General features: G+C 41.5%; 3 protein-coding genes across 19 annotated transcripts in view; 1 reads left to right on the forward strand and 2 right to left on the reverse strand.

Annotated features, from left to right (window-relative positions):
* Positions 1-2,901, forward strand: part of LOC125967283 (protein TANC1) — a 34,440-nt gene extending 31,539 nt beyond the window's left edge. For both annotated transcript variants that reach the window (XM_049718230.2, XM_049718231.2), the window contains exon 29: positions 135-2,901. In XM_049718230.2, coding sequence (XP_049574187.1) covers positions 135-1,479 — 1,345 coding nt within the window. In that variant the 3' untranslated portion in view covers positions 1,480-2,901. The remainder of the gene's footprint in view (positions 1-134) is intronic.
* wdsub1 (WD repeat, sterile alpha motif and U-box domain containing 1) lies at positions 2,590-11,404 on the reverse strand. Of its 3 annotated transcripts, none has more exons than XM_049718254.2 (13): positions 11,248-11,404; positions 9,570-9,986; positions 9,089-9,276; positions 8,849-8,935; positions 8,670-8,763; positions 8,399-8,432; positions 7,975-8,015; positions 7,401-7,507; positions 7,292-7,309; positions 7,088-7,111; positions 5,864-6,043; positions 4,806-4,940; positions 2,590-4,031 (listed from the first exon to the last, which is right to left on the reverse strand). In XM_049718254.2, the coding sequence occupies exons 2-13, from the start codon at positions 9,965-9,967 to the stop codon at positions 3,880-3,882; spliced, it is 1,458 nt and encodes a 485-aa protein (XP_049574211.1). In that variant the 5' UTR covers positions 9,968-9,986; positions 11,248-11,404; the 3' UTR covers positions 2,590-3,879. The 3 variants fall into 3 exon arrangements, with proteins under 3 accessions (XP_049574211.1, XP_049574209.1, XP_049574210.1); XM_049718252.2 differs by having other exon boundaries at positions 7,088-7,114; XM_049718253.2 differs by having other exon boundaries at positions 7,088-7,114; positions 9,570-9,981; positions 11,248-11,348.
* A 475-nt stretch (positions 11,405-11,879) lies between these two features.
* The window catches only part of baz2ba (bromodomain adjacent to zinc finger domain, 2Ba), a 76,592-nt gene continuing 63,887 nt past the window's right edge, over positions 11,880-24,584 (reverse strand). For 7 of the 14 annotated variants that reach the window (XM_049718215.2, XM_049718224.2, XM_049718223.2 and 4 more), the window contains 18 exons: positions 22,935-23,000; positions 22,103-22,243; positions 21,238-21,492; positions 20,897-21,120; positions 20,568-20,642; positions 20,259-20,490; positions 20,119-20,181; positions 19,795-19,939; positions 18,827-19,611; positions 18,056-18,311; positions 17,721-17,876; positions 17,180-17,340; positions 16,372-16,706; positions 15,154-15,289; positions 14,849-14,995; positions 14,217-14,518; positions 13,788-13,931; positions 11,880-13,297 (listed from right to left, as the gene is read on the reverse strand). In XM_049718215.2, coding sequence (XP_049574172.1) covers positions 13,141-13,297; positions 13,788-13,931; positions 14,217-14,518; positions 14,849-14,995; positions 15,154-15,289; positions 16,372-16,706; positions 17,180-17,340; positions 17,721-17,876; positions 18,056-18,311; positions 18,827-19,611; positions 19,795-19,939; positions 20,119-20,181; positions 20,259-20,490; positions 20,568-20,642; positions 20,897-21,120; positions 21,238-21,492; positions 22,103-22,243; positions 22,935-23,000 — 3,780 coding nt within the window. In that variant the 3' untranslated portion in view covers positions 11,880-13,140. The remainder of the gene's footprint in view (positions 13,298-13,787; positions 13,932-14,216; positions 14,519-14,848; positions 14,996-15,153; positions 15,290-16,371; positions 16,707-17,179; positions 17,341-17,720; positions 17,877-18,055; positions 18,312-18,826; positions 19,612-19,794; positions 19,940-20,118; positions 20,182-20,258; positions 20,491-20,567; positions 20,643-20,896; positions 21,121-21,237; positions 21,493-22,102; positions 22,244-22,934; positions 23,001-24,584) is intronic. The other 7 variants (XM_049718226.2, XM_049718229.2, XM_049718222.2 and 4 more) reach the window with 2 other exon arrangements.

Here is a 24,584-nt window from a genome sequence, read left to right on the forward strand (position 1 = left end):
AATGTTATCAGACTAGGGCTGATAGAAATTACCATTGACTTTAGGAGAATTATAAATGTTATCAGAACACATGGGTGTGAATGGTAAACCGAGGTACAGCGTAGTTTTACTACATATTTAAATATGTTCCCCAGGCAATTTTCCGAGGCACTGGCAGACCTCCATGAAGCCGCACGACTCTGCCCAACCAACCGAGAGATCCGTCGCCTGCTGCTACGGGTGGAGGAGGAGTGCGCGCATCATCAGAGGATATCCAGTGGCAGCAACACGTCACAGAGCTGGGACCCTCACAGTCACCACTGTCACACCCCTGAGGACGAGGCAGACGTGTGTTCACAGGGAAGTCTTGAAAGGCCAATCCCAGAAGAGCACTCTGAGCTACAGCAAGAAGAGGAAGAGGAAGAAGAGGAGGAGCTGAGCCTGCAATGTGGAAAAGGCTCAGAATGTTGGCCTCTAAATCCATATGGTCCAAACAGAACTCTCCCTGGTGGTGTGGCCTTTGGGTTAGCTGATCAGATGGTGTGTTTTCCCCAAGAGGAGTACATTCAGAATCCGCTCTTTACGGATCTGCCTGACCCGCTTCTCGCTGTCCACAAGCAAAGTCAAAACCAGAGCGGGAGGACTCATCACCACTGCCACTCCCTGCAACCAGGGGCTAGAGTGGGTGGCAGACCTCTATCTCTCTGTGGACCCTCCAGTCCTTTGCCAGGAAGACACATCTCCACCTCTCTGAGGCCTGTTCCTGCACTGGCCCTCGAAACGGAACATTCCGGGCTCAGCCCCACTGAACACTACCATCCCATGTCCCCGAGCAGTTCCTCCCCGCCGGGTCCTCTTCAAATGTACCAGCCCCGCTCGTCCAGCTTCTCCAGGGGTTCCGACAGACTTTCTGCACACTCAGTGGCTCTGGATAGCCTGGCACTTGCTCTGGGCTCGGTTGTGGAAGTCAGGAGGGAGGCTGGTGGAGCAGGAACAACAGGGTCCAGGGGTTCGAGCTCCAGTCAGGCGTCCAGTGGGAACCAGTCAGACAACGGCAAACAGCAGATGCTAGACCCCCCTTGTCCCCTCAAGAGCAGCGGCAGCTTCAAGTCTAAAGGCGAGATGAAGCCACGACCCTTCATGGGGGTTATGGACAAAGCGGTGCGCGTCCAGAGCCAGCAGACCTCCAGTTTTGGCCGACAGGGGCAAGGAGGAGGGGGCGTGGAAAGTTTCAACATGTCAGTCATGGAGTTCCAGGGCTTGAACAATGACTACAAGCGCTCTTCCTTCCAGGAACCGCTCTCTGGAAGTCACGGCAGCTGCCAACAGAGTCGGGACCAGGGAGAGCGGCTCCACCAACGAGAGGCAAGAGCCGCCATGTCGTCCCACCTACGTTTTCCCGAGGGGAGGAACAGGCAAGCGAGTCTGACCAGAGACAACCCAACGCTGCATATGGCGCCCATGAAGCCCAAACGCTCCTTTATCGAGTCCAATGTCTGAATAATTGATCAAAGCCCAAAAGAACACAAAGTCCCATACAAGGTAGCTCCAATGCAAGCCTGTGTGATGACTTCTGCTGCAGCGTTGCATTTACAATCGAGAATCAACCAGTGGTCTGCTTCTGCTTACATGTTTACAGCTAGCGCATAGTGTGTTAAAGAAAATCACACATACCTTAAGTAGGGTTTTTAAAGAACTAGCACATTATCTGAACAGTAGTCCTGATATACCAACTGGGATATTTATAGATAGTAGGCGCCAAGATACTTCCGGGTGGCAGAATCCAACTGATGACAAAAACCCATTGAGCTTGGGGTTGCGCTGACAGCTTTAGCCTAGGAGTTTTGGATTTTTTTTCAATTTGGAAAAATAATTGCAATCCAACTAAACTTGTGGATGAGCAGAATTTGGCAAACGGATGTCATAAACGGCCTTTACTCTCTGTAATCTAAAACCATTTGTATGAAATGAGCGATGTACGACTGACTAAATATAATTACCATTAGAAAGGATGTTCTTTCATTATTTTTGCTCTAACATCATAAGTATATCAGATGCATTTAAAAAACAAAAACAACCAAAACTATTGTTTATCCTGATCGTTTCGGGTAAATAGATCATCCGCAAAAACATTTTTTATTGTGAAAGGCTTACCAAAGAAATATTTGATGGTCGGCTTCAGCTCAGTGCAGTGCAACTGATAAATTGCATTTTTATTCATTTAAATGAGACTAGATGATACGAGTGTGATCACGGAATAAATTGAAGTCGTATCGCAACATTCCTCTGTACGTTGGTTTTTAAAGAGAAAGTTTCATTCGCCACCCGGAAGTACATGTGTGATGTCATGATGAATCGTCCTATATCAAACATTCAAGTTTGAGAACGTCTTGTGCATGAATCATAATAATAAACCCCATGCTAGGTAGGATAAGACCATTCTGATTGTGTCTTTTAAAAAAAACATTTATATTTGTATCATATACACTATATTTGAAGATGATATATTTACTTGTAAATGGCTTTGTCAACATTACAGCTTTCTAACGACATCAGATTTTTTTTCATAAACACATAAAACATGACAACGTTAGAACATCCTTGTCAATGTTGGTTGCTTCAATATTTACAGTATATGGCTTTTATTTTTGCATAGCAGATGACTTATGAAGTGTTTACTGGTTTTATTGAATACAGGCAGTCAAGAATTAAAAATACACAATAGGCATTACAATTATGTCTATAGTTGTCATATACACTTTTCATGCTATGAATACAAAATGTGGCCACAATTAATGTGGTACAATAAAAGAACAAAGATGACTGTAGTTTATTATTTATGCTTTACAGGGTGTATTTGGATTAAGAGAAAATAAACATTGAAATGTATAGATATAAAATAAAAGAATGTCCATTTATGAATGCTGGGTGTGTAAATTGTCCTCATGCAATGTGTAAGGAGAACAAATAATGGCTACATTAATAAAATACAAAATATTTTAAACAAGATGTCTATTCTTGTGGATTTAATTTGCAGAGGTATAGAAGGTGGCGGCAATAAATTGAGAGCTGTTTCCAATAATTCTCACATAGATTACTACTAAAACTAGTAATCTAGATCAGGGATGGGAAACTCATTGTACTTTGCATACTTCGACTGACAGCAGTTCTTGTGGAGAAAAAAAATCTCAGGATTCATTGCAGCATGCAATACCAAACTGAATTTATAAGGCAAGACATCAATCATTAGCAATTAGGTGTGTTTAAATGTATTTGTTGAATGTGTGTCTTAATTAACTGCAGCATTTAATTAAGTTACATGAAACTGTGACCAATACAGTACTTTTTACTCTTTTCTGAGTCATACTTATCTAAAGTAACAGTACACATAAGTCCTTCCAATTAATTACAATAATTAATTTTATAAATATTTAAATATCTATATATATCTATATATCTATATCTATATCTATATATATCTATATATCTATATCTATATATATATATATATATATATATATATATATACTATATAATATTAAATATTGTTTTAATTTATTAATAATAATCTTTAACTAGTTAACCCACTTCCCACTTAAGACTAATTCTACATGTGACTGAAAGCTACTCACATTTTAAAATATTGAAATAATTGAGGAGAATGTGATGATTAAGAGTGTAAAATGTCATCTTGTATTGTCAAGTTCTGTTAACGTGTAGTTTATTCTGCAGCCGGCCTAACTGCATGATTATGATTGCACTCAAATGAATGAGCTATAAGAGCACATTCAACTCTGCCCACATGGAACAACTTGACACTAATGAAGTGAAGTTGCCCATGAAGAAGGTGCAACATCATGTACTTCTACTTGTGTACCTGAAACGATGCGGTGCTGCTGCTTAGTGGCTCGCCCTCCACCGAGCAATGGCCATCTTCAACGTGTGATTCGGTGTAAGCAAAGTTGTGAGTAAGGGCAGGTTGGTCATGGGGCTGGAGCGGTTCTTGGTGTTGATCCACATCGTGATGGCCTCCCTCTCATACGAGTAGCCATCTATGGGCATGTGCAAAGTACATTGGATAAGTGTTGGACAAACATCACTGACTCAGAACACCAACATCATCGAGACTTGCCAACGTTTGTGTCACATGTAGGTTTGCAATGTTAGAACAATTTTCAGAAACTCTCCATGGGAATTGATGACTATAAACTGTGTATGAAACAGGGATTTACAAAACTGAAGGTTAGGGAATGTAAATATAGGTAGGGAAAATATTTTTTTGCAAATTATTGACTAAAATAACCACATTTCACCCAAGCACAGCCGTATCGGGATTTATGGGTTTCCGATTTGAGCAGTCCCTTGATTGAATTTAGTTTTTTCATAACGCTGGGAGCTCAAATTCAAGTTGCCAGTGAGTTTCAGTTACGTCGCCACTTGAGTCAAATGAAAGCAAATTTGCATGGGTAATTATTTTTTATATATATATATATTTAAGTATGAAAATTTATTTTTTTAATTTAAATACAAGTAATTGCAAATACTGGTAATTAGCATAAATTTACAATCATTCTCACGGTTCCCAGAGTCCCTAATTTTGAAAACATAAGATGTAAAAATTCTGTAAATTGAGGCTGCCATATTAATTGCCAAGACAAAAAGGAAAAATATGGATCTGCCCCCCTCAAAATAATCTTCAAATAGGTGAATTTGCAAATGCCATACAAAGAATATATGTATACCACAGTGCTTTCCTTATCTTAAATTCCCATGTAAACTTTCCAACAATTCAGTGGAAAGTCCCACCCGTTGGACCTGTGCCTCACCAGCAGCAAGGACTGGGTCTCTCATCAACTCCCTGGTGATTGGACACAAGAACTCATCAGGAACTCCTGAACACACCAACGCATTCTTCAGCTCCTCAACCTTCCGGAGGACTTTGCCGCGTAGTCCCACTGATTCTGCACACACATACAGACACACACACACACACACACAGTCATAATCACTGTACTCTTATTAAATGGGAAGTGGAACAACATGGAGTGACAGCTGACTTAATTCAGAATTAAGATTTGGAACATTTGCTCCCTGCGTGTTTTCAGCTTGTGAGTGAGTCAATATGGATGGAAGCACAACTGCTGACTATCTGTCCAAGTCAGTGAAATATCAAGCAGTCAGTCCTGTTTGTAAGTGTGCTTAATAAAAAGGGACAGCATTTTATGATTAAAAAACACTGGAGAATCATGAAGCCAGTCATTTTATACAGACCCTGATAATCTTGCTGGTACAGTGTGCTTGCATGCACTCTGTGTTATATTCAGTAAGGAACGCTGAAAGAGCTTTTATTCAGTTGAACTTCTTCCCCACGCATAAAGTGCACTCATACAATCATTCCCATGGAGTGTGCGATGGGAAGTTATCCATTGTCAATTCTGATTTATTTCCTGATTAATTCTTCTATGCCAAAACTACACTACTTGACACCTGCATAACACTTGTGACTTACTATACTGAAAAAAAGTACTTACATTTTGATTGCACGTGATTAAAATGTGGTCAACAGGCGTAATTTTCACTTCTTCAAATGGTATCTTTGTTTAACACATCCAACCAAGCCAATGAGACAAAAGATTTTTCAGTGTACTCTCTAGCGAATCACAACTTGATAGTGTCAATAATAATAATAGCGGATAGGGTAGTTGTCAACTACTGCACGTTTTAGTCTCCCAATTATGTCAATGCTGTCCTAGTACGGTGCTTGTCTTCATAAGACAATTCAGCACACTAGTAGAATGATGAGACCTCACGAGTGCTGCTATTGCCTTCCACTGGGTCTCATAGTAATACCACCGTTTCGAGAGTTGCAGCGAGCAGTTCCCACCTATGCGCAGTTCTGCCAGCAGTGTCTCTTTGGTGAGAGCCAGCAGCTCAATCCCGTCAATGTTGTTGGCCCTGAACGTGTCCACCAATGCCTCCAGCCCTTCCTCCAACAGCCACACAGACACATCCTCCTCTGACCAATCACTGACCAGCATCTTGGATCGACCTGCCGATGTCGATGCTGGAAGGACAAAGCAGAGTGACAGTTGAGTTTGTCGCAGCCCCCCTCCTTTTATTTAAAAGGCACAAATGTTATCTTGGAGCCCTGCCGGCTACATTATAGATTCACCCTGAGAGCTTTCATTGACATTTTCGTTGACAAAGGATAAAAGTGCAGGCAGATCAAAAGCTGACATGCACTAACTCGTACACTGAATGTACAATATACGTAGACAAAGCCATTGGGGAGAATTGTGGAGCAGGCATCTTTATGGACCTTGCTTTGTACACTGGTGCACAGTCATGCAACAGAAAAAAGCCTTTACTAATTGTGTTATTTTTTTATTTTAAATTAGTGAACACATACGTACTTATCATACGGGAGACAGTCCAGATCCAACCACCAACCCCAGAATGACAGACCGTATCATGTTTTTAAATATATAATTTTACCCTTACCGCACACTGTAAACACATTTAAACTCATTAAAACACACTTAAACTCACTAAGTCACTGAGCAATAGTATAGATTTGTTATAATACAGTACATGACATCTACTAAATTGTAGAGGAGGTTTCGGCCCGACGCGGACAAGATATACCTGTAGATAATTGCAAGGCTTGAAATAACTTTTCATTTCAAGAGCAATTTTACTAATTAATTTGCTCATTCCTTTGAGGAGAAACATATCTGAGGATCAATTTTTTGCAAGTGATTCCCAAGGACAAGGATTTTATTAAACAATAGAAATATAATAATACTACAATGGGCAGAGATGGAAAATTCAGGTCCCAGAAAGTAAAAACCCTGCCACAGTTTACCTGCTTCGACTCAACGGGCAGGTAACTGAGGTTGTGGCAGGGTTTTCTCTTTTCTGAACCTGACATACCCAAAGTATGAATATAGGGGCTCATGCATTGACAGCTCCTAGCTGCTAGAACTAGTGTGAATTGCACAATGTGAATTGACCTTCGACACTTCACACGTGTTGCCATGTGCTTCACTTTGTTGCAAAGATAAGGTTCCCCACTCTCAACACTGGTGGAACACAGGTAACAGCTTACCTTGGCACGTGGTCACAGTGAACTCTTCTGGAAGAGAGAGCATGTTTAAGATAAATTACTAATAATAGGACATAAGACAAAGCGTGGTGAAAATATAATTGGATCAAGATTCTCTCAGCATGCTAAGAGTGTCAAATGGTATAAAATCAAGACAATAGACCAATGGGAATAGTAAAATGGAACAAATGTGAGTATAAAGCTTACCAGGCAATGATTTCCCAGCTGTGATGCAGCAAAGCAGGTATGAAAAAGACAGAGAGACGACAATGAAAACAAAACAAAAATCATGATAAGGAGTTTGTGTTGCTCTAACCATGACCACTGCATCCATCTTCCACTTTCCAGATGTTCACCGTCTTGTCCATGGATCCTGTGGCTATTAGTGGTGAGGTTGGCGAGAAAGAACACGCAGTCACGTACCTGCGGCAGAGGATGATCGTCATTGCTCCTCAGCAACCAGCAAAATAAATATACATATTGGCTTTCTTCACGTAGTGCAAAAAATGTTAGTACTGAATGCTAAGCAACGTGGTCTAAAGGCTATTGTGCAATGAATGACATTTGGAACTTGCTTTGCACATTATTGGTAAAACTATATGTTATATTATTTATATATGTGAATATTTACCCATTTTACAACATTTTCATTTGTGCAGTGATTTTTGTGAAATAATTAATGTTCTAATTTTCCATTGGAGTATGGAAGACAACAAGATCAGAGTTGGCACAAGTAGGCTTGATGGATATTACAGGACAGTCACGCTATCCACAATTCACTCATGGCTGGACCAAAACAAGACAGACAATATAAGTGGAATACAAATTTGATTGGAATTTGATTTGTGTGATCAAATCTACTGTATAAGCTTTGCATCTCAACGACCCACCTCTCATGCTGATTCAATGTGTAAAGCAACACAGCATTTTTCTACAAAGTCAAAAAGAAAAACAATGCGTATTAATAAATATAAGGATATATAAGAGTCACCATAATGTATGAGGTGTTGAACATGCAAAATATAACCTTTGCTTCTCATGCCTAAAATAAATAAATATGACTTTTGAGGTCTGCACAATAAATTATCTCAACATTACATTACAGTAAATAAAAATTGAAAAATTTGCTCTCAAACAAAGTCACTGATTATCAAAATTGCTTCACAAAGACAAAAAAACTATTTTGAGCCTTGGATTTTTGGGGAGTTTCTTAAGTGACTTTTTGGGCGAGTGGTGAGTTGCGAGTATGAGAAGGAATTGTTATTTTCAGCCTATTCGGCACCTCATACTAATCAACTTGAGCATGGAACTCACTGCGTCATACACTGTCACTGTTTTGTCCACAGAGCTGTGGAATTAAAACAAAAATGTTGAGTGAGTTTCAGACGTTCAGTAATAAATTGATCCATGTCACCCTCCAGTGGTCATATCCTTCAAAGTCATTCTATTTATCTTGTGACGTCATCTGGTGTAAATGATTCAACTAGCCTGGAGATAATAAATTCCATTGTCATTGTGACTTCTCAAAAGGATGACCATACTGTTGGGCCACAAAATGTAACAAATTCTCCACCCTCCTTCCTACCCTGAGACAAGCAGTTGTCCATCTGAGGAGTATGCACATGTGAGGACTGGAGCTGACTGGCCAGTCAATGTATGCAGAAGTTGCATCTTAAAGGCTACAAAAGAGAGAAAGGTCCTGAATGGCAAAGAATCCCGGTGAGACCTCGAGTGTGTTTTGGGCATTTTTCCGCTGTGGTTTACCTCCAGAACTCAGCTTGTTCAGGGCCCATATCTTTACATGACTGTCTTGTCCACATGACGCCAAGTGGAACTGTACAACTTGACTGTCTGCAAGACAAACAATCAGAAATGGAAGGTCAATGAATACGTTGTGGTTCACCGAGCTGACCTAAGCCATTCTCTGTGTCTCAATTACAATCTTCTGAGGGCGACATCTTGTATATATGTAAATGAAATAAAATGACAACAAGTTTGTCTGACCACTGAGGATGTTGGGAGCGAAGGCGCAGCAGGTGACTCCGAGGTCGTGAGCGTTCTTTTCGGCGTGGAGCTGGTTCATATCCAAATCCCACACGCGGAGGTGCCCGTAGGTGGAGCCGGTGACAAACATCTGGCCGCATGGGCTGAACGAGCACGCCACTATTGATGTGTCACTCACGCAGCTGGTCCTTTACAAACAGTAGACGCTTTTAGACCCCTTGCACACTATTTATCATGAATTCACATTTTTAACAGGGGACGCTTGAAGCACCTTTGGTGAAAATCCACAATATTTAAGTAATTAAACCTTATAAGATTATTGTATATAGTTTTAGACAAAAAAAACAAGGTTTGGTCATGTGATGTTGGCAAGCTGTGAAAAAAAATTCTATCATTTCTCAGTACTACAGATTTTCAGCTTTCGTGGGTGGGTCTGTAATGTATCCTTTGCAATAAATTTGGTTTCATAATACTAACTAACCTGCGGAGCTGTTTGGTTGGGAAATCCCAGAGAGCCAAAGACCCATCAGATGCACCCGAAATCAGATGGGTGGAGTCCGGAGACAGCACACAGATCCTAACGGGGCTGCGGCCAGGATGTTGCAGAACGGCCTCAATGTCCCCGGTGGCCATGGACCACACCAAGGTGGTGGCATCCGTGGAACACGAGGCAAGGAACTGTCCACAGGGGCTGAAGCAGCAGCAGTGGACACTGTAGCCATGTCCTTCCAGTGGCGAGAAGGCCAGCTCAGAGAAATCCCGGGTGTTGTACACCCTCACGGTCTTGTCTCCAGAACATGTGGCTAACAGTTGTGCAGAGAACGCGCACCAGTTGACATCATCTCGGTGGTCTTGTAAAGTGCAAATCAGGGACACCATTTGGAGAGATGGTCCTACACTGCCATAAAAAAATCAAAACATAAACATTTGGGTGATTTTTCTTTTTAATTTAAACTGTTGTCCGGTGATCAGGAGGTTGACTTGATTCCAGTCCACTTCCATCCTTCTTTTCCCCTCAGGGGTCGCTACAGCAAACCATCTGTTTCCATCTCACCCTATCCTGTGCATCCTCTTCTCTCACCCTAACTAACTTCATGTCCTCATTCACTCCAATCCACAAATCTCCTCTTTATCTCTGCCACCTCCAGCTCTTTTTCCCAGAGCCACTGCATCGCTGGTCTCACCACTGTCTTGCACACCTTTTCCTTCATTTTTACTGATACTCTTTAATTACATATCACCCCTGACACTTTTCTCCACCTATTCCACCCTGCTTGGATGTGCTTCTTCACCTCTTTTCCACAATCTCCTTTGCTCTGGACTGTTGACCCTAAGTACTTAAAATCCTCTACCTTCTGGATCTCTACTCCTTGTAGCCTCACCATTCCGCTTGGATTGCTCTCATTCACACGAATGTATTCTGTTTTCTTTTGGGAAATCTTCATTTCTCTCCTTTCTAGAACATACCTCCACCTCTCTAGACTTCCCTCCACCATGCTCCCTACTCTCACTACAGATCAAAATGTCATCTGCAAACATGATGGTTCATGGAGATTCCTGTCTGATACGATTAAGTTTAATAATCATGTCTTGACAGAACTGATTTTTTCCCAATGTGATTACAAAGAATTCCACATACATAGTACATTTTATTTTTTATTATTAAACATTTCAGCATTCAGACATGGTTTATCCAGAAATTGCACTTCTAGAGACATTATAAAATTCTGTTGTGCCCATTGTTCCTCCTCAACAACTCTATCCTGTGTTTCAGTTCACTTTAAAATAAACATTGTATTATATTTGATGGTCGCAGACACATTCGTTCTTACGAGTGCCGTTGGTTCAATTGTCTTAACAGCGAGGACAAATGTTGTACTACTACATAGACCTGTAACTAGATGTCACTTATGAATTAAATGCTAAAACAGTTTCCCATAGACGATCGAACTAACCCTAACCTTAAACAAAAATAATCCTAATAGATGGATTTATTGTAGTAAATCCAGAAATATCGCATAGCCAAGAAACCCCACGCTAACGAATCCACGGAAGCGAATTCATAATGTGCCATAATTCACGTCAATAAATGTTCGCCTCCAGAACGTAATGACGAGAGGTACTACCTGTATTTATCAAAGAGTAAAATGTTTACTTACCCAACACCACAGCAACAAAATCGCTGACGTTACCGTTTTTGTCCGGGCTTGAGAGTTGGTTTCGTTTACTTCCTGTTTACAATTCACTGTGACGTCATAAACGACGTCACATACCTGACGCGTTTCCCTGTTTGAGATGTCAGACTGCATTGAATGTACCGTGGTTTGGCAGTCATACACATTATGACGTTACATAAGTTGCCATCCAATTCCTCATTAATATTTCTATAAAATGCACTCATGCATATTCAGTGTTTTTATTCCAGTCAGTGTTACTTCATTATATTACCGACAACTGCTTGCCGTTAATAAAGGTTGTCGAATGACATGGTTTTGCATGGTCATATTTTGTATATAATACATTTGGGATCGGGAGATATGCGATGAAGGCCCTCCAAATATTTTTTTTTTCTTAGTTAAAGTAATGCTGCAATATTACTCCTTAACTGTTTGTAAATGCTCTTGATTTGGGACTGCAACCGAAAATAATTAGGGAGGAAAAAGTGTTGTCCCAAATGACGCAATCATTGCTGGAATGGTCTGATTGGGTAAATTTGGAGAGTCTCCAGTAATGTGCAAATGTGGATATGTGAGAATATTACATCGATACTCAAAGAAAACCAGTCCAAGCATTTTACGTTGAAAAACATCCTTTTAATAGGTCCGTGCCACACACTAGTGAAAAATAAAGCTCCTACAAAAGAATGATACTTTTATTCCACATTATCTTAAATAAAGTAACTTCAAGTACTTTTTGACTTGGTACAAAAAAATCTAGCTGCCTCCATCAGGCCACAACACACAGCAAGGTTCAACACAGTGGTTACAAATGGCCTTTAGGTCCTCTGGCAGATGGTGAGGAAATGCGTCACGGATGCATCGATCAATGCTTGTTCCTTTTTTCTTTTCAACGGGTGAGGAATGATGTCTGTGTCATTGTCCAACTTTGGAGGCCTTGTTGGATTAAAATCATATTTAAAAAAACAAAAACATGTCATAAAAACAAACAAAAACAAAAAACAATAACATCCCCTACATGCCCCTGTTGGAAGGGTAGGCACTACCAAGATTAAGGATACCACAGTGTTTGCAGAGGATATGTATATACTGTACAAACAATATTTATCATGTTGTCATCACGTTCACTAAAATAGAATGCTACAATCATTCTAAGGCATAAACAATATCTTAATATTCTTAAACCATTTGTACACATTGTTTCAAACAAGACAAAATATTGACATTAATAAACAGTATATACACACGAATCACCAATTGAACTGTCCCTCTGCTGTTCCTGTGAATAATTGAAAAATTGAAGACAGTCCTCTGACGCCCAAAGCACTGAACAGTGTAAACAGCTTTTTTTTCTTGGCATTGTTTGATATTTGGGTGATGAAAGAAAAAAAAAGAAAACAAAAATTAGAACACAGACACATTCCTTTTTCGATTCAAAGCAGTTACACAGAGTCTTCCTTTTCATAGAAAATGAAGTGGACCTTGATTTCATAAATAATTATTACAAAATTAAATACATTCACTATAATACGATTAAATAACAAAACCAAAATATATTTACAGGTAGTGGAAAGTATTCTAGCGCAGACACATCAGTGAGGATTCTTTCAGTGCAGTGTTCTGACACAGGGAGTGGTATTGCACTACGGTACCCCATTTCTCTGGGAGTCTTTGGGGTTTTGGATCCCTGTTGTAATAAATCCAGCGCAGTTTGTGTAACAACTCGGATTTCAAGATGGCATCCGTCTCTCCTGCTGGCAAAGCCGCATTCTACCCCCAAGAATGAAATGAAAACCTGGTGCCCCGATATGAAAAGTAGAATGGGTTTGTTTAATGAGGATGAGGAGAATGTTGTTGTTGTTGTTAACTTTGAATTTAGTTTGTTTGTTTCAGAAGCTCAGTCCAGCGCTTCTCAAAGAACTTCCTCATGTTATGACCAGCTCGACCGATGTCGGAATTGTCCTCGTTAAACTTTTCGCAGTTGTCAAATACCAAATTGACGTCAATGATGAAAGTCTCCAAGTTTTGATACCTGTGATCAGACAAGCACAAAACAGTGTGAGGCAAGGGCAAAATGCATGAACTGAAGAATTAAATGAGTTGATTGCTGAATAGCTCGACGCTAAGATGTCCTGAATGAGTTGAAATTTGTCAAAACACCTAATTCAAATGGTCAGATAATCAGCAAGGTCAATAACAATTCTGATCTTTTGAATCAAGTGTGTTGCAACAGGGAGACATAGCAAAGATGCAAGACACCGGCCCTCGAGGAACGGAGTTGCCCACCGATACTCTCTACAGGTTCAAAATGTCCTGAATTTTGTGAATATTTTTTAGTTTGTATGGCTTAAATCAGTTGGCAAATGTAAAGGAAATGGAAGGACAAAAGAGTGGGAACACAAACAAAGTATGGAGGTGCGAAATAACATGTAAGAATGCTTGTCTAGTTATTAGGCATTCCTGAGCCTGCTGTTGTCGAATAATGCAGGAAGGCAATTGTGCTAAAAGACAGGGAAACTCACTGGCTGCTCACGAGCTTCTCACGTATGGTGGAGAAATCCATGGGCTTTTTGATGACCTTCTTATAGCCAGGAACTGACTTGAGGTTGACAGGCGTCAGGAAAGGCCAGGCGTCTTGATGTCGCTCCAGCTCAGCAAGGAGAACCCTGGTCAAGTCAATACACACTTTATTACAAAGATGAATACATTAAATGTCATTTTCAAGGTTATTTCCAAGATGTGTATGGTGCAAAAAGACTGGAATTAGAAGGGTTCAAAAATATAATTGAACAGATATTTTATACTCATAACACAAACCAATCTTGGTCAAAAACTTTATGGAGTAGCAGAAGCAATGATCATAAAACCAAGATACTAAGACGTTGGCCATGATGAACAAGCTCTAAGTGTAGCAAGAGTGAGTCAAAGTAGCAAGAATGAATCCATACTACCTGCATAAACCCAGGTCCCTGTTGTTGTCTCGAGCAGTCTTGGCTCTTTTGACACATACGGGACTCTCCTGATTTGGTCCCGGCAGAGCGGTTGAGCCCTCCTCACTTTTCCTATTGCGACTGTTGTCTTTTGAGCTTTTCTTGGGCGTGCTGCCGGCGCTGGCCGGGTCGTCCTCAGACACGTCCCCATTTCCCGCATGCTTCCCATTCTTCTTAGACTCGCCACCTTTCTTATTTGCACCCACGCTGGATGCGACTGGCCTGCATGGAGGTTTCTTGTTTTTGGGAGTTGGACCACTTGCCTGGATAGAGTGGATACAATTTTCTCGAGATTTAGCACGGCATGACATTTCTGCACACTAACTTTGGCATACTCCTTGGACAACACTATATGTTATTAATGAAGCAAAACTATTCACCAGTTGATACAAGCAGTACTAGTGAGGCAATAATAATCCCAAGGGATTAATAAAGTTGAGTCTAAGTCTAAGTCTAAATGTTAACAATTCAAAAGTTCCAATCTATGCAGGTTGAGGTTGGACAAGCTGGTCGATAGTGGCACGAGCAGTCGCTCTACACCAGTGGTGGGCTGAATTGTGAGGAAGAATGCTGTTATGGCGGATGGATGATACCTTAGTTATGCAGGCCGGGCAGTACCAGTCTCCCTCAGGGATGCTGGTGATTTTGGGTTTGTGACAGTAAGTGTGGCAGCCTTTGTCACAGCCGTCACAGAGAAGCAGGAGGTCCTCGTTGTCTCCCTTCCTGCATATCTGACAGTACTGAACAACAAGTGCATCCGTTTAAAGCAAAGACGCATGCTATGGACGTTATTGCAGCACATGATCCTTATCTTTTGCTTGCAGGTGATAAGAAGTAACAAAGTACAAATATCGTTTTTAATAAAAAATAAATAAAACAAAAGAGTCCTTCTGCTCACCACTTTCATGATGGAGCGCTCCCAAGCGATGGACTTCTGTAGTTGCTGGATACACATGGCTAGCTGGGCGGCACTGCGCACTTCGATCAGGGCCTTCCTCCACACCTTCATACCGTGGGCCACCTCCTCTTCGCCACTGTTAGCGGATAATAAGCAATGGCGACAATGAGAGCCGCCACACACAACAGTCTACAAATACTTGGCACAATGAATAATATACAAGAAGATGGCAACATATCAGTTCAACCAGGCACCAACAAGACAACAGAGCTTCAGCTGGCCAAGCATTAACAACATTGTGGGGAGTGTGCGACACCACTGGCAAGAGGTTACACTGACTTTGTCACTTCAAGGGACATTCATGCAAAAAGGAGTGAACGGGTGAAACCTGCGTAAGTGTATGCGGGAGAGTAGTAGACCAAAGCCAAAGTTACTGATGCACAACACCATGCAGATGACTGTAGAAAACACAGGAAATACCACTCCCCCTCGGGACAAAAATGCACAAAATTAATGAAGAAAATAAAAAGCGACAAGCCACCATCAACAGTCTGCGGTGAAAGGACCCAGACTATGAGGGGTCGTCAGGGACGTCGTTCAGGATTATTTTGTAAACAAATTTGCGTGCTCTCAAACATGTGACACTCTTATGCCCACTACCCTAATGCATATTTCTGTATATTATATGAGAGTAGGAGAATTTCAATTGTGGCTGCGTGATGATTTCAGTAGTGTGTGAGTGCATTTTGGTAGCGTGCATGAAAGTGTTTCAGTACCGTGTCGGAGAAACCTTTAGTATTACAAAGTACTGTGTCGGAGAAACCTTTAGTATTACAACCTATTTTTCAGTGTAAAAATTATTTGCACGAGGGGGGAAAAAAATCAGGGTGTGTGACAATATCACCGATGTGTGCATGAGTGTTGCAGTAGTGTATATGTGAGTTTTTCAGCATAGTAATAAGTATTTAAAGTTTTTACACGTGAATGAGTGAAAATAAAAAAAATCAATTGTGTGGATTGTGTGAGCCCATTACTATATGTATGAGAGGATTTCAGTAGTGTGCACAGGTGCATGAGTGAGAGGCAATATGAACGACGTCCCCAGCTGCCCTCCATTCAATACCCTGAACTTTGGAGTCATACGGGAAAGCACACACAGACAGATGAGAGGGTCTTAATATGAGAGCGGGGTAGCTTTCGGTTGGAGAGATGACCTACCCTTCCCTGTCAGCACTAGCGGATGGTGCGGGGGCAGGGACAGTGACCGTACCCACATTATCCAGCCTGATCTGAATGGTGGTACCTAAGGGGCTCCTCAGGTACCTTCTCTCGATGTTGCGCTCCAGATTGGCCAGACGGGTCACTGCTATGTCCAGAGGGTTGTCTGGGTGACGCATCACCCCGCCCTTCTCCCCCCGCTCCTCGGGATGATCCTTGCCGTCCTTGTCTCCCCCGTTTGCCGATGAGGATGTGGGGCCCGATTTGGAGAGGGGTTTGTGCTCGTAATACACCAGATCTTCCCTCTCGGACTGGGGGTCAGGATGGGTCCAGCCCTGGGAGAAGAAATTGGGATACTTGCTACTGAGTATTAAAAACACCCGATCATGCCAAAACATGTGTGGGCTATTTGACAGAATTGTCGTATCATATGTTGAAGAGTTCTGGCTGGTTTTGAAAACTTTCGCTTTTAACTATTACATTTTTCTTTTTAGTCACTACTTCAGCATGTAGCTTTTACCACAAAAAGGATTTCCTATTAGGTCACTCGTGTTTTTTTTGTGTATTATAAATCAAAGTTACTTGCTACATAACTGCTGCTCATCTGTGACACAGTAAAAAATAAAGCCACAAGTCCTAATTAATGATATAAATAAGAAGACTACGTAGGGCTTCACCAGTGACCTGTTTTGCCAATTGAAGAAGCCAAACGTATCACGTTAAAATGCGAAAACTATTGCGTTAAAAGATGTCCTTGAACGGGTTTTTTTTTTTGGCTGAGCAGCAATATGCTTCCGTAGCTACGTACCTTGACCTGCAGGCTGGCAGCAGTGACCTTCCTTTCGAGTTCCTCCACCTGCTGGAGCACGGCTATGTCCATCTCCATAGCCTGCTCCTCCACACACCAACCTCGTACCGACTCCACGCTGACCTGGCTCTCCTCCAGTTCCCGTAGCTCGATCATGGCCACTAGATGGATATATGCAGACTTCCATCAACAACATGGAATGCCATGATATAAACTTTTTGTTTACTTTTACAGCAATTATATGAATCCAGTTAATTTTGCAGGTTTATAATTAGCGTAACATGTTCAATAGATGTTAGCGTAAATCTAGCAGCTTTAATTTTTTTTATTTAAATATAGTGATGCCTTGAGATGCACGTATTCATTGACCATGCTTGTTACTCAAAACAATAATTGTCTTTCAAATTCAAACAACAATCGTATCGCAAATGAGTTTCCCAAAACAAAAGCAACAAAAAAAAAGGCATTTCAATAAAAACACTGACGTCACTAGTAATATACTTTAAAGGGAGTGTTCAATGTGCTGTTATGCGATGCTTACCATCTCTGTGTTTAATGCAGACTTGAGGGATGATCTCGATATATTTCTGCACCTGCCTCTGGAGGCCTTTCTCCCTGATACCTCGGCTGTGGAGAGCAGCGACCAGCGCCCGCAGCTCCTCGACGTCAGATATACGCCACCAACCGCTCAACATGTCTAAAAGAGATCAACACAATCAGTGTTAGTGAGTGCAGGTTTACCACCCATCTCCTTTTCACTCAACTACATATACTGTACAGAAAAGTTGCTCCTAATCCCGTGTTGGTGTGACACCTGGAAAAGTATTTTCAGTGGTGCTCTCAATCATTTTTTTTTCCAGATATAGTCAGACTCACCCTCTGGGATAGGTCGGGGTGTGTGGTGGTCAAGAGATTTTGGAATCTCCAGGGCAGGAGGAGAGGGCATGGATGAACTTTTCTCAAGACGAGGTAGAGGTGATTCACTCTTGCTGGACACGCTCGCTGCCGTGTTGCCCTCCACAGAATGACCCAACATAGGATTGGGGCTGTTGCACAGAGGCAAGCTGGGACTTATCATGCCACTCGGCCAGCTCCCCAAAGACACTCCAAGTAATGAAACGCCCGGCTTTGGCTGGGAAAAAAACAGAAAGATTGTAGATTAGAGCCCCACACAAAGAAAGTCCCGGTAACTCCTCAGTTTCTTTTAATCAGGATTATCACCAACATAAAGTGAACCTATTATGCCAGAATTTTGCAACCCTACTCTGAGGCAGTGCTGCCACCTAGGGGTATGCACAGCACACAACACTTTTAAAGTTACACCTGCAGCCATCGTCACAGTGAGTCAAGGCAGTTCAGTGCAAACATTTTCTCAATTTTACAATTATATATGTTATGCCTGCAAGTATTTTAAATTACTATGCGTTTAACAGGTGCGTTGCAATAAGTTTAAATGCGTGTAGGATGGGTGGAACTATTTGGAAATTGTTTTCAATATGGTATTGACAGTGCAGATTTTCACTTACTATGGGATATATATTTGTAATTAAGTTAAAAACTATACGGAAGTTTGAGATATAAAATGTGAAGTTCCCATTTACGAGCAAACCTTCAATTTTGCCAATGAATGATATATAGTGACCTCACCTGCAGTGCTGAGAGAGGGTAGGTGAGGAGGCCGGCCGGGTGGTGCGGGCTGACTGAAGCCGACGCCGCAGAAGGAGTGAGAGGGAGGGCAGGTGACGCTGGAGGAGATCTGGGCTTGCTGGGTGTGGAGGACGCCTGGGGAGTGGCATCGAGAGCCCCGGGAGGGGTCGTCGTGAGGGAAGAAAGGTCGCAGGGGTTGCGAGGGAGCAGGCTGAACCAGTGCCCGCTCCTCTCGGTCAGAACCCGAAGCAGTTGGTCGTTGGGCTGGAGGGAGAGTTGCTGGGATGGAGTTGGGGAAGAGGCCGGAGGAGTGTTCCCCGGGCTTTCACGCAGGACCGGAGGGCAATGGGCGGAGAGGGAGATCGGCCCGGGCACATTTGAAGTGTCCTGACTGACAATCACAGCCGTTTTTGCCGCTGCGGGCTCAGAGGTATTGCGAGAGGGGGAGTATGACATCACGTTATTTGTGGCAATAGGAGAACGCGTACGGTTGTCATTCTCTCCAACGTGAGGGCTCCCCTGGTCTTCCGCCTTTACTGTTTCCCTGGGGGCACCTGGACAAAGTTGAGACACATAAGCTTGTTGTTGGTAGAAGGTGATTGGGGAGTCCTTCCTCTCTTCGTGCTCGTTCCCCTCTTCCTTCTGTTGTTGCAAGCCATGTGCGAGGCCAGAATGTGAGACAGGTTTGTCCTTCTCTAGTTCAATCTCCTGAGGTTCATCTTTGACCTTGACCTCCTCTGCTGCTTTTCTACGCCTCTGTCGCTCCTCCTCTAGTTCCTCTGGAGCTGCATGAAAGAGAAGACAATAACATAAGACTTTGAAGGTTGAAAATATAAAGGATGAATGCATATTTTACACTACTGACAAGCCCTGAAAATGTATTTAGAGAAACATAATTCTTGAAATGGTAGTAAAATCTAACAAGACTGCCATCAGACCAGCATTGTCTCTCAATGTACAGTAATTACCTTCTCCACTCTCCATAGCTTCAATGAAAACCCCTCCACAATGGGGAAGTACCCAATATCGACGGCGGTACCGATCTTGGCCATACATCATAGAGCGCAGGGAATGGGATATTTCAAAGAGCTTTCTTCTCGTCTGGTGATGTTGCTGCAGTAAGACAGAGCATTCAGTTGGACATTCACTTTGCTAATTTAAAGTGTACTGCAAGTTCATAATTGAGCAAACAAACATTTCCCGATGCAAAATAAGAACTTCATATTTTGCCTTTACACAACCAACATATATTTTCCAATTACCATTAAGAAAATTAATAAAAGTAACAATACCTTAGCTAACTTCTCAATCTGCTTTTCTAGCTCTTCCACACTTGTGGCTTGGTCAACTTCATCCTGACACAACAGAACGCAATTCAGCTATTCTCCAAAGTTGTTAATTCATTTATATATTGTTTTGTGTTTTTTTTTACCTCATCATATGTTTCCACTTTTTTAACCTTCTTAAGGTCTTCTTCATCCTCATCTTCGTCATCGTCAGCCGGATCGTCACTGTCATCATCATCCTCATCATCGTCGTCGGTGTCACCACCGAGTTTCCTCTTGCGTTTGATCGCTGAGGACGGCGTACCGAGAGACTGGTTGTCTTCAACGCCTACGCTGGCTTCCCTCTTCCCAGTGCGTTTGGCATAAATGGTTCTCAATCTGGATTGGAAAATATTGTTTGAGGGTTATATTGTCCATACTTAAACAACATTCTTCAGTAAAGCCAAACTACTTACTTCTTAAGTTTTCCCTCCATGATAATTTTATCCTTCCTCATGTTTGCCATCTGATCCAGGTTTTTATCAATTTCACTGTAATGAAAGGGTACAATACTGTGAGATCCCATTGGCTGCTTTTATAAACAGACTATACACAAAATCTGTCATTGGTCGAGCTCCATCTTGATAAAGGTGACGTTTAACATGGGGCGGCATGGCTCTGTGCGACCACTGTGTCGTCTCCCCGGCCATTGCAACCATATCGTAGTATCCTTGAGCAATTTTAAGCTCGTGTTCAAGTTTCGCTTAATTTATTAACACAAGCAGGTATTAAAAGCATGTGATACCTGATAACTACTTTGCTGCAAGCTAGCTCGTTTGCTAGGAATCCCAGGATGGAGGCCTTCTGGGAAGGTGTGTGGGCCTGGAAAGCCTTGGTCTTCAGACTGAGAGCCAGAGGGGCCAATTCGGTATTGGCACAATGAGCCCCCATGTACATCTGCAGCACCTCAGATACATTATCCCGGTTTATGCCGACGTTCGTCAGATGGTCCCCCAGCATGGTCTTTGTCTAGCACAAAAGTACAATGTTTCATTTGTAGCTTTCATTCATACTTCGGGTTGTAAAATTGTGGGGAAATGCAAAGAATCCCACATAATACTGAAGGTTGATACTATATTAACTTACCTTTTGTCCAGGGGGCAAACCAGGATCACAGACTGCCAGAGAGAGTAGTTTGACCAGGATGTCTTGGACTTGACCCATGCTGTCACCCACATTGAGCAAGCCCTCTTGTAGCATACCCAGTGTTGGGACATCAGCATTCAAATCTAGGCCCAAAACCTTTCCAAATCCGCGCAAGAACTGCATCAGCATCAAACAGTCGGACACTGCACGTCCTGGAAGGATCAGCCCGGGAATTCTGGAGAACTCAGGGAGAGCCTGAAGACGACAATGTGGGTAGAACGTTTTCTTCAATTTCAAATAAGCAATATTTGCTCATTAAGTGCAAAGCTGTATCAAATATGTTTGGTTACAACCTTTAATATTAGGTACCGGTAGTACTACCATTAACCACTTGATGGCATACAAATAAAAACGATCACTTATTTTGTGTCATCGAAACCATTCTTTTGTCTTCTAAAAACATTTAGCAAGAAGTTCATTTTCCATGCATATGCTGTATTCCAGAATACCTTCATAATGATTATCTATATCAAATTATGAATGAGATATTTTTTTTTACACAAGTCATTTTTGGATAAAAACATCTATAACCAAAGAATTTAACATCCTATCCTACTTAAGACAGCAACAATCATAATATTTTCATGTGGTTTTATTTGTTTATCGTATTGTGAATCCACGTTGCTTATTTTGGTTCACTTTAGGAAAATAAATAATTTCAAGTCACAAGAGTGACATTTAGGGTCTTTGTATGACATAAGTCAAATTTGCCACAGTCATTGAAAGAAATACATCAACAACATGGTACATAAATAATCATAATACTAAAGCTATTAGTAAACATATTACTAAAGATCTTAACTACCTTCTGATCAGGCAGGCACATGTCTTCATTGGGCTTCTTCAGCTCTCTGGCTATCTCCAATTCCAGCCTGCGTTGCTCCAGCTTCCGCTCTTTGTTGAGACGCTTCTCGTCCCTTTTTTCTTGCCGCAGGCGCTCGCGCTCCTGAGGAGTCCGGAGTTTGCAGAAGCATTAGGAGAAAAGCATTTGTACAGAATTCTATACGAGCGCACTACATATGTGTATGTGTGTGTGAAAGCATACAAGTGTTAGATTGCAGCTATGCATTCCAAGGAAAAGTGCTTGAGGGTCAGAATCTTGGGAGGTAGAGAGTGAATGATAATGGGAAAACACGGGAAGGCGAATGAGGAATATCCGTTTTAATGTCGCGCCGTAGGGGTGTCCAAACTACTGGCCGGAGGCCATTTGCAGCCCGCCTTCCTTTTTTTACTGTGGGGCAGTGCGCGTATTAAAAAACAAACAAAAAAAAAAAACCGTTGGGGTCACACATCTGACCACTACTACGACAACTGGACTTGGACTGCTTTTAGTCAGCTCATTGTTTTATGTATTTCTTTCATCACTCATGGCCGTCGTCCACACCGTTTTAATCAATGACAGCATAATAAATGTGGATTTTTGTTTAGCGTATCAAATTAGCAATTGAACAGGATGGCTTTTTTTGTTTGTTTTAATTTCCTGAAAAGCAGTGATTTTGAATTCCTCCAGACAGCAGCCATTGCAAGGATATAATTTTCCTGGTTGATTGTTTTTAGCCTGGAAAAAGTTTGCACACCCCCGGTGCCGTGCGTGTGCGCACATGTGTAGGTCTTTTGATTTTTCAGCCTATGACTACCTCTGCTTTCTTGCGAGCCTCAACAGCCTTCATCAGCATTACATGCTGCCTCCTCCTTTCTCTCTCCTACAGTGGCAGAAAAGAAAGGCACATTACAGTAAGTAACAGGGACATACTGCAAATAGCCTGATCGAGGCCATACAATTTTAGTGTGTATTAAAACAACAGTAATGTTCTAAATTCATTAGAGGAATCATACTTGGAACAAACACAAAACGATGCTTCACAGGTATACACTGTCACATGTATGGTGGAAGCATTACGTGAAGAGTACAGTAGTACGATGACAACCAAAAAGCAACACATAGATGCGATACGTAATAGATGTGATGACAGGCTCAAAAAAGAGAAGCAGCTGGAATCAGTGACGGTGCATCTAAGCTAAAGCGGACAGAATAGAAGCGACGACGTATTGTTTGCCAGAAGATAATATATTGTATTAGTCGTTCGTGACATTTATTTGACGCTTTACTAATAATATTTAGTGGAAGGGACGACAAAAAGGAATGATGAGCTACAAACAGCATTTGCACTTCAGTGGATTTGGCAGCTTTAGTATTAGCACAGTATGAGACTGTTGAGGATGAGACATCTATTTTGTTCACTGGTGGATGATTCATAGTCTGCTGCAAAAGGCCACGAGAATCACCGGTAACTGACTATCATTTTATCTGATCTCTTCAGGTTTTCCCCTCAACGGTATGTGAGTGTCATTCCCACTGTGATCCACCAAAGGACGCAATTACCACTAGTTCAGCTTGCCAAGAACATTCCCAGCACAGTGACTCAAATGGTTGTTAGGAGCATTTTAACATTGTGATACGTGGGGGTGGAAAAACAGGCTGGGAGGCTGGCAGTCCTTGTGTTGGTTTTCTTTTGAACTAAATTGGAATCTGATAGTGTTTTTCACAAATATAATACAGCGCTTCATTATATTTTTGTATGGCTTCTTACGATACAGTGGCGTCGGTGACTTGCAACCACAATGAAAATACTTTCAAGGAGCATGGTTGAAAAGCTCATGCATGGTTAAATGGCTGATCGGAGCTGGTTGGAGAGCCTGACATTGTTGTTAACGCGCCAAAACTACAGTGTGTGAGTGTGATTTTTTTACAGTCTGATCTTTTTTTATTATGTTTTGATATTTAACATTACAGGGCTGCTTTTCTTTATTTAAAACACATGTTAGGAATTTGTGTTTTTTTGGGCCACATAATTAGAAAAATAGTCTTTCAATTAGTTTCAAAGTGGAAAATTGATTTGTTATATGTGAAAATTGTGTTGAGCTTGGCCATAGAAATAATTAAACTCACTGTGAGCATTACGCTATCTGATTTTTGATATGGTGGTTTGATGTACTAAATATGTTTCTTTATATTTTTTTTTATGGTTCAGTTTTACTGTAAACATCATCAGAGAGTGACAAATAGATTAAAGCGAGTGGGATTACAATTCACTTTGATATAGTACAGCTCACTTTGAGAGGGTACCGTGCAATGTTTCCGGTCATTTGTAAATATATAATAGCATAAATGAGGCAGTTCCTTCAGTGATAGCTAGATAATTAGATGCATACCTCAATATATTTTAAAATGGGACGATTCGGTGCAAACTGATACGTTGGCATCTTTTGAATCAAAACTGATTTTC

Source organism: Syngnathus scovelli, chromosome 4 (assembly GCF_024217435.2).
Source record: "Syngnathus scovelli strain Florida chromosome 4, RoL_Ssco_1.2, whole genome shotgun sequence".
NCBI classification, from domain to species: Eukaryota; Metazoa; Chordata; class Actinopteri; order Syngnathiformes; family Syngnathidae; genus Syngnathus; species Syngnathus scovelli.

Bases quoted from the DNA above. Each gene is read 5' to 3' on its own strand.
- wdsub1 (XM_049718252.2), bottom strand. From the start codon at position 9,967: ATGGTGTCCCTGATTTGCACTTTACAAGACCACCGAGATGATGTCAAC. The intron at 9,277-9,569 runs GTTAGTTAGTAT...CTGTTTGTAAAG, and splicing joins CCAACCAAACAGCTCCGCAG to GACCAGCTGCGTGAGTGACA. The intron at 8,936-9,088 runs GTCAGACAAACT...TTTGTCTTGCAG, and splicing joins CGCTCCCAACATCCTCAGTG to ACAGTCAAGTTGTACAGTTC.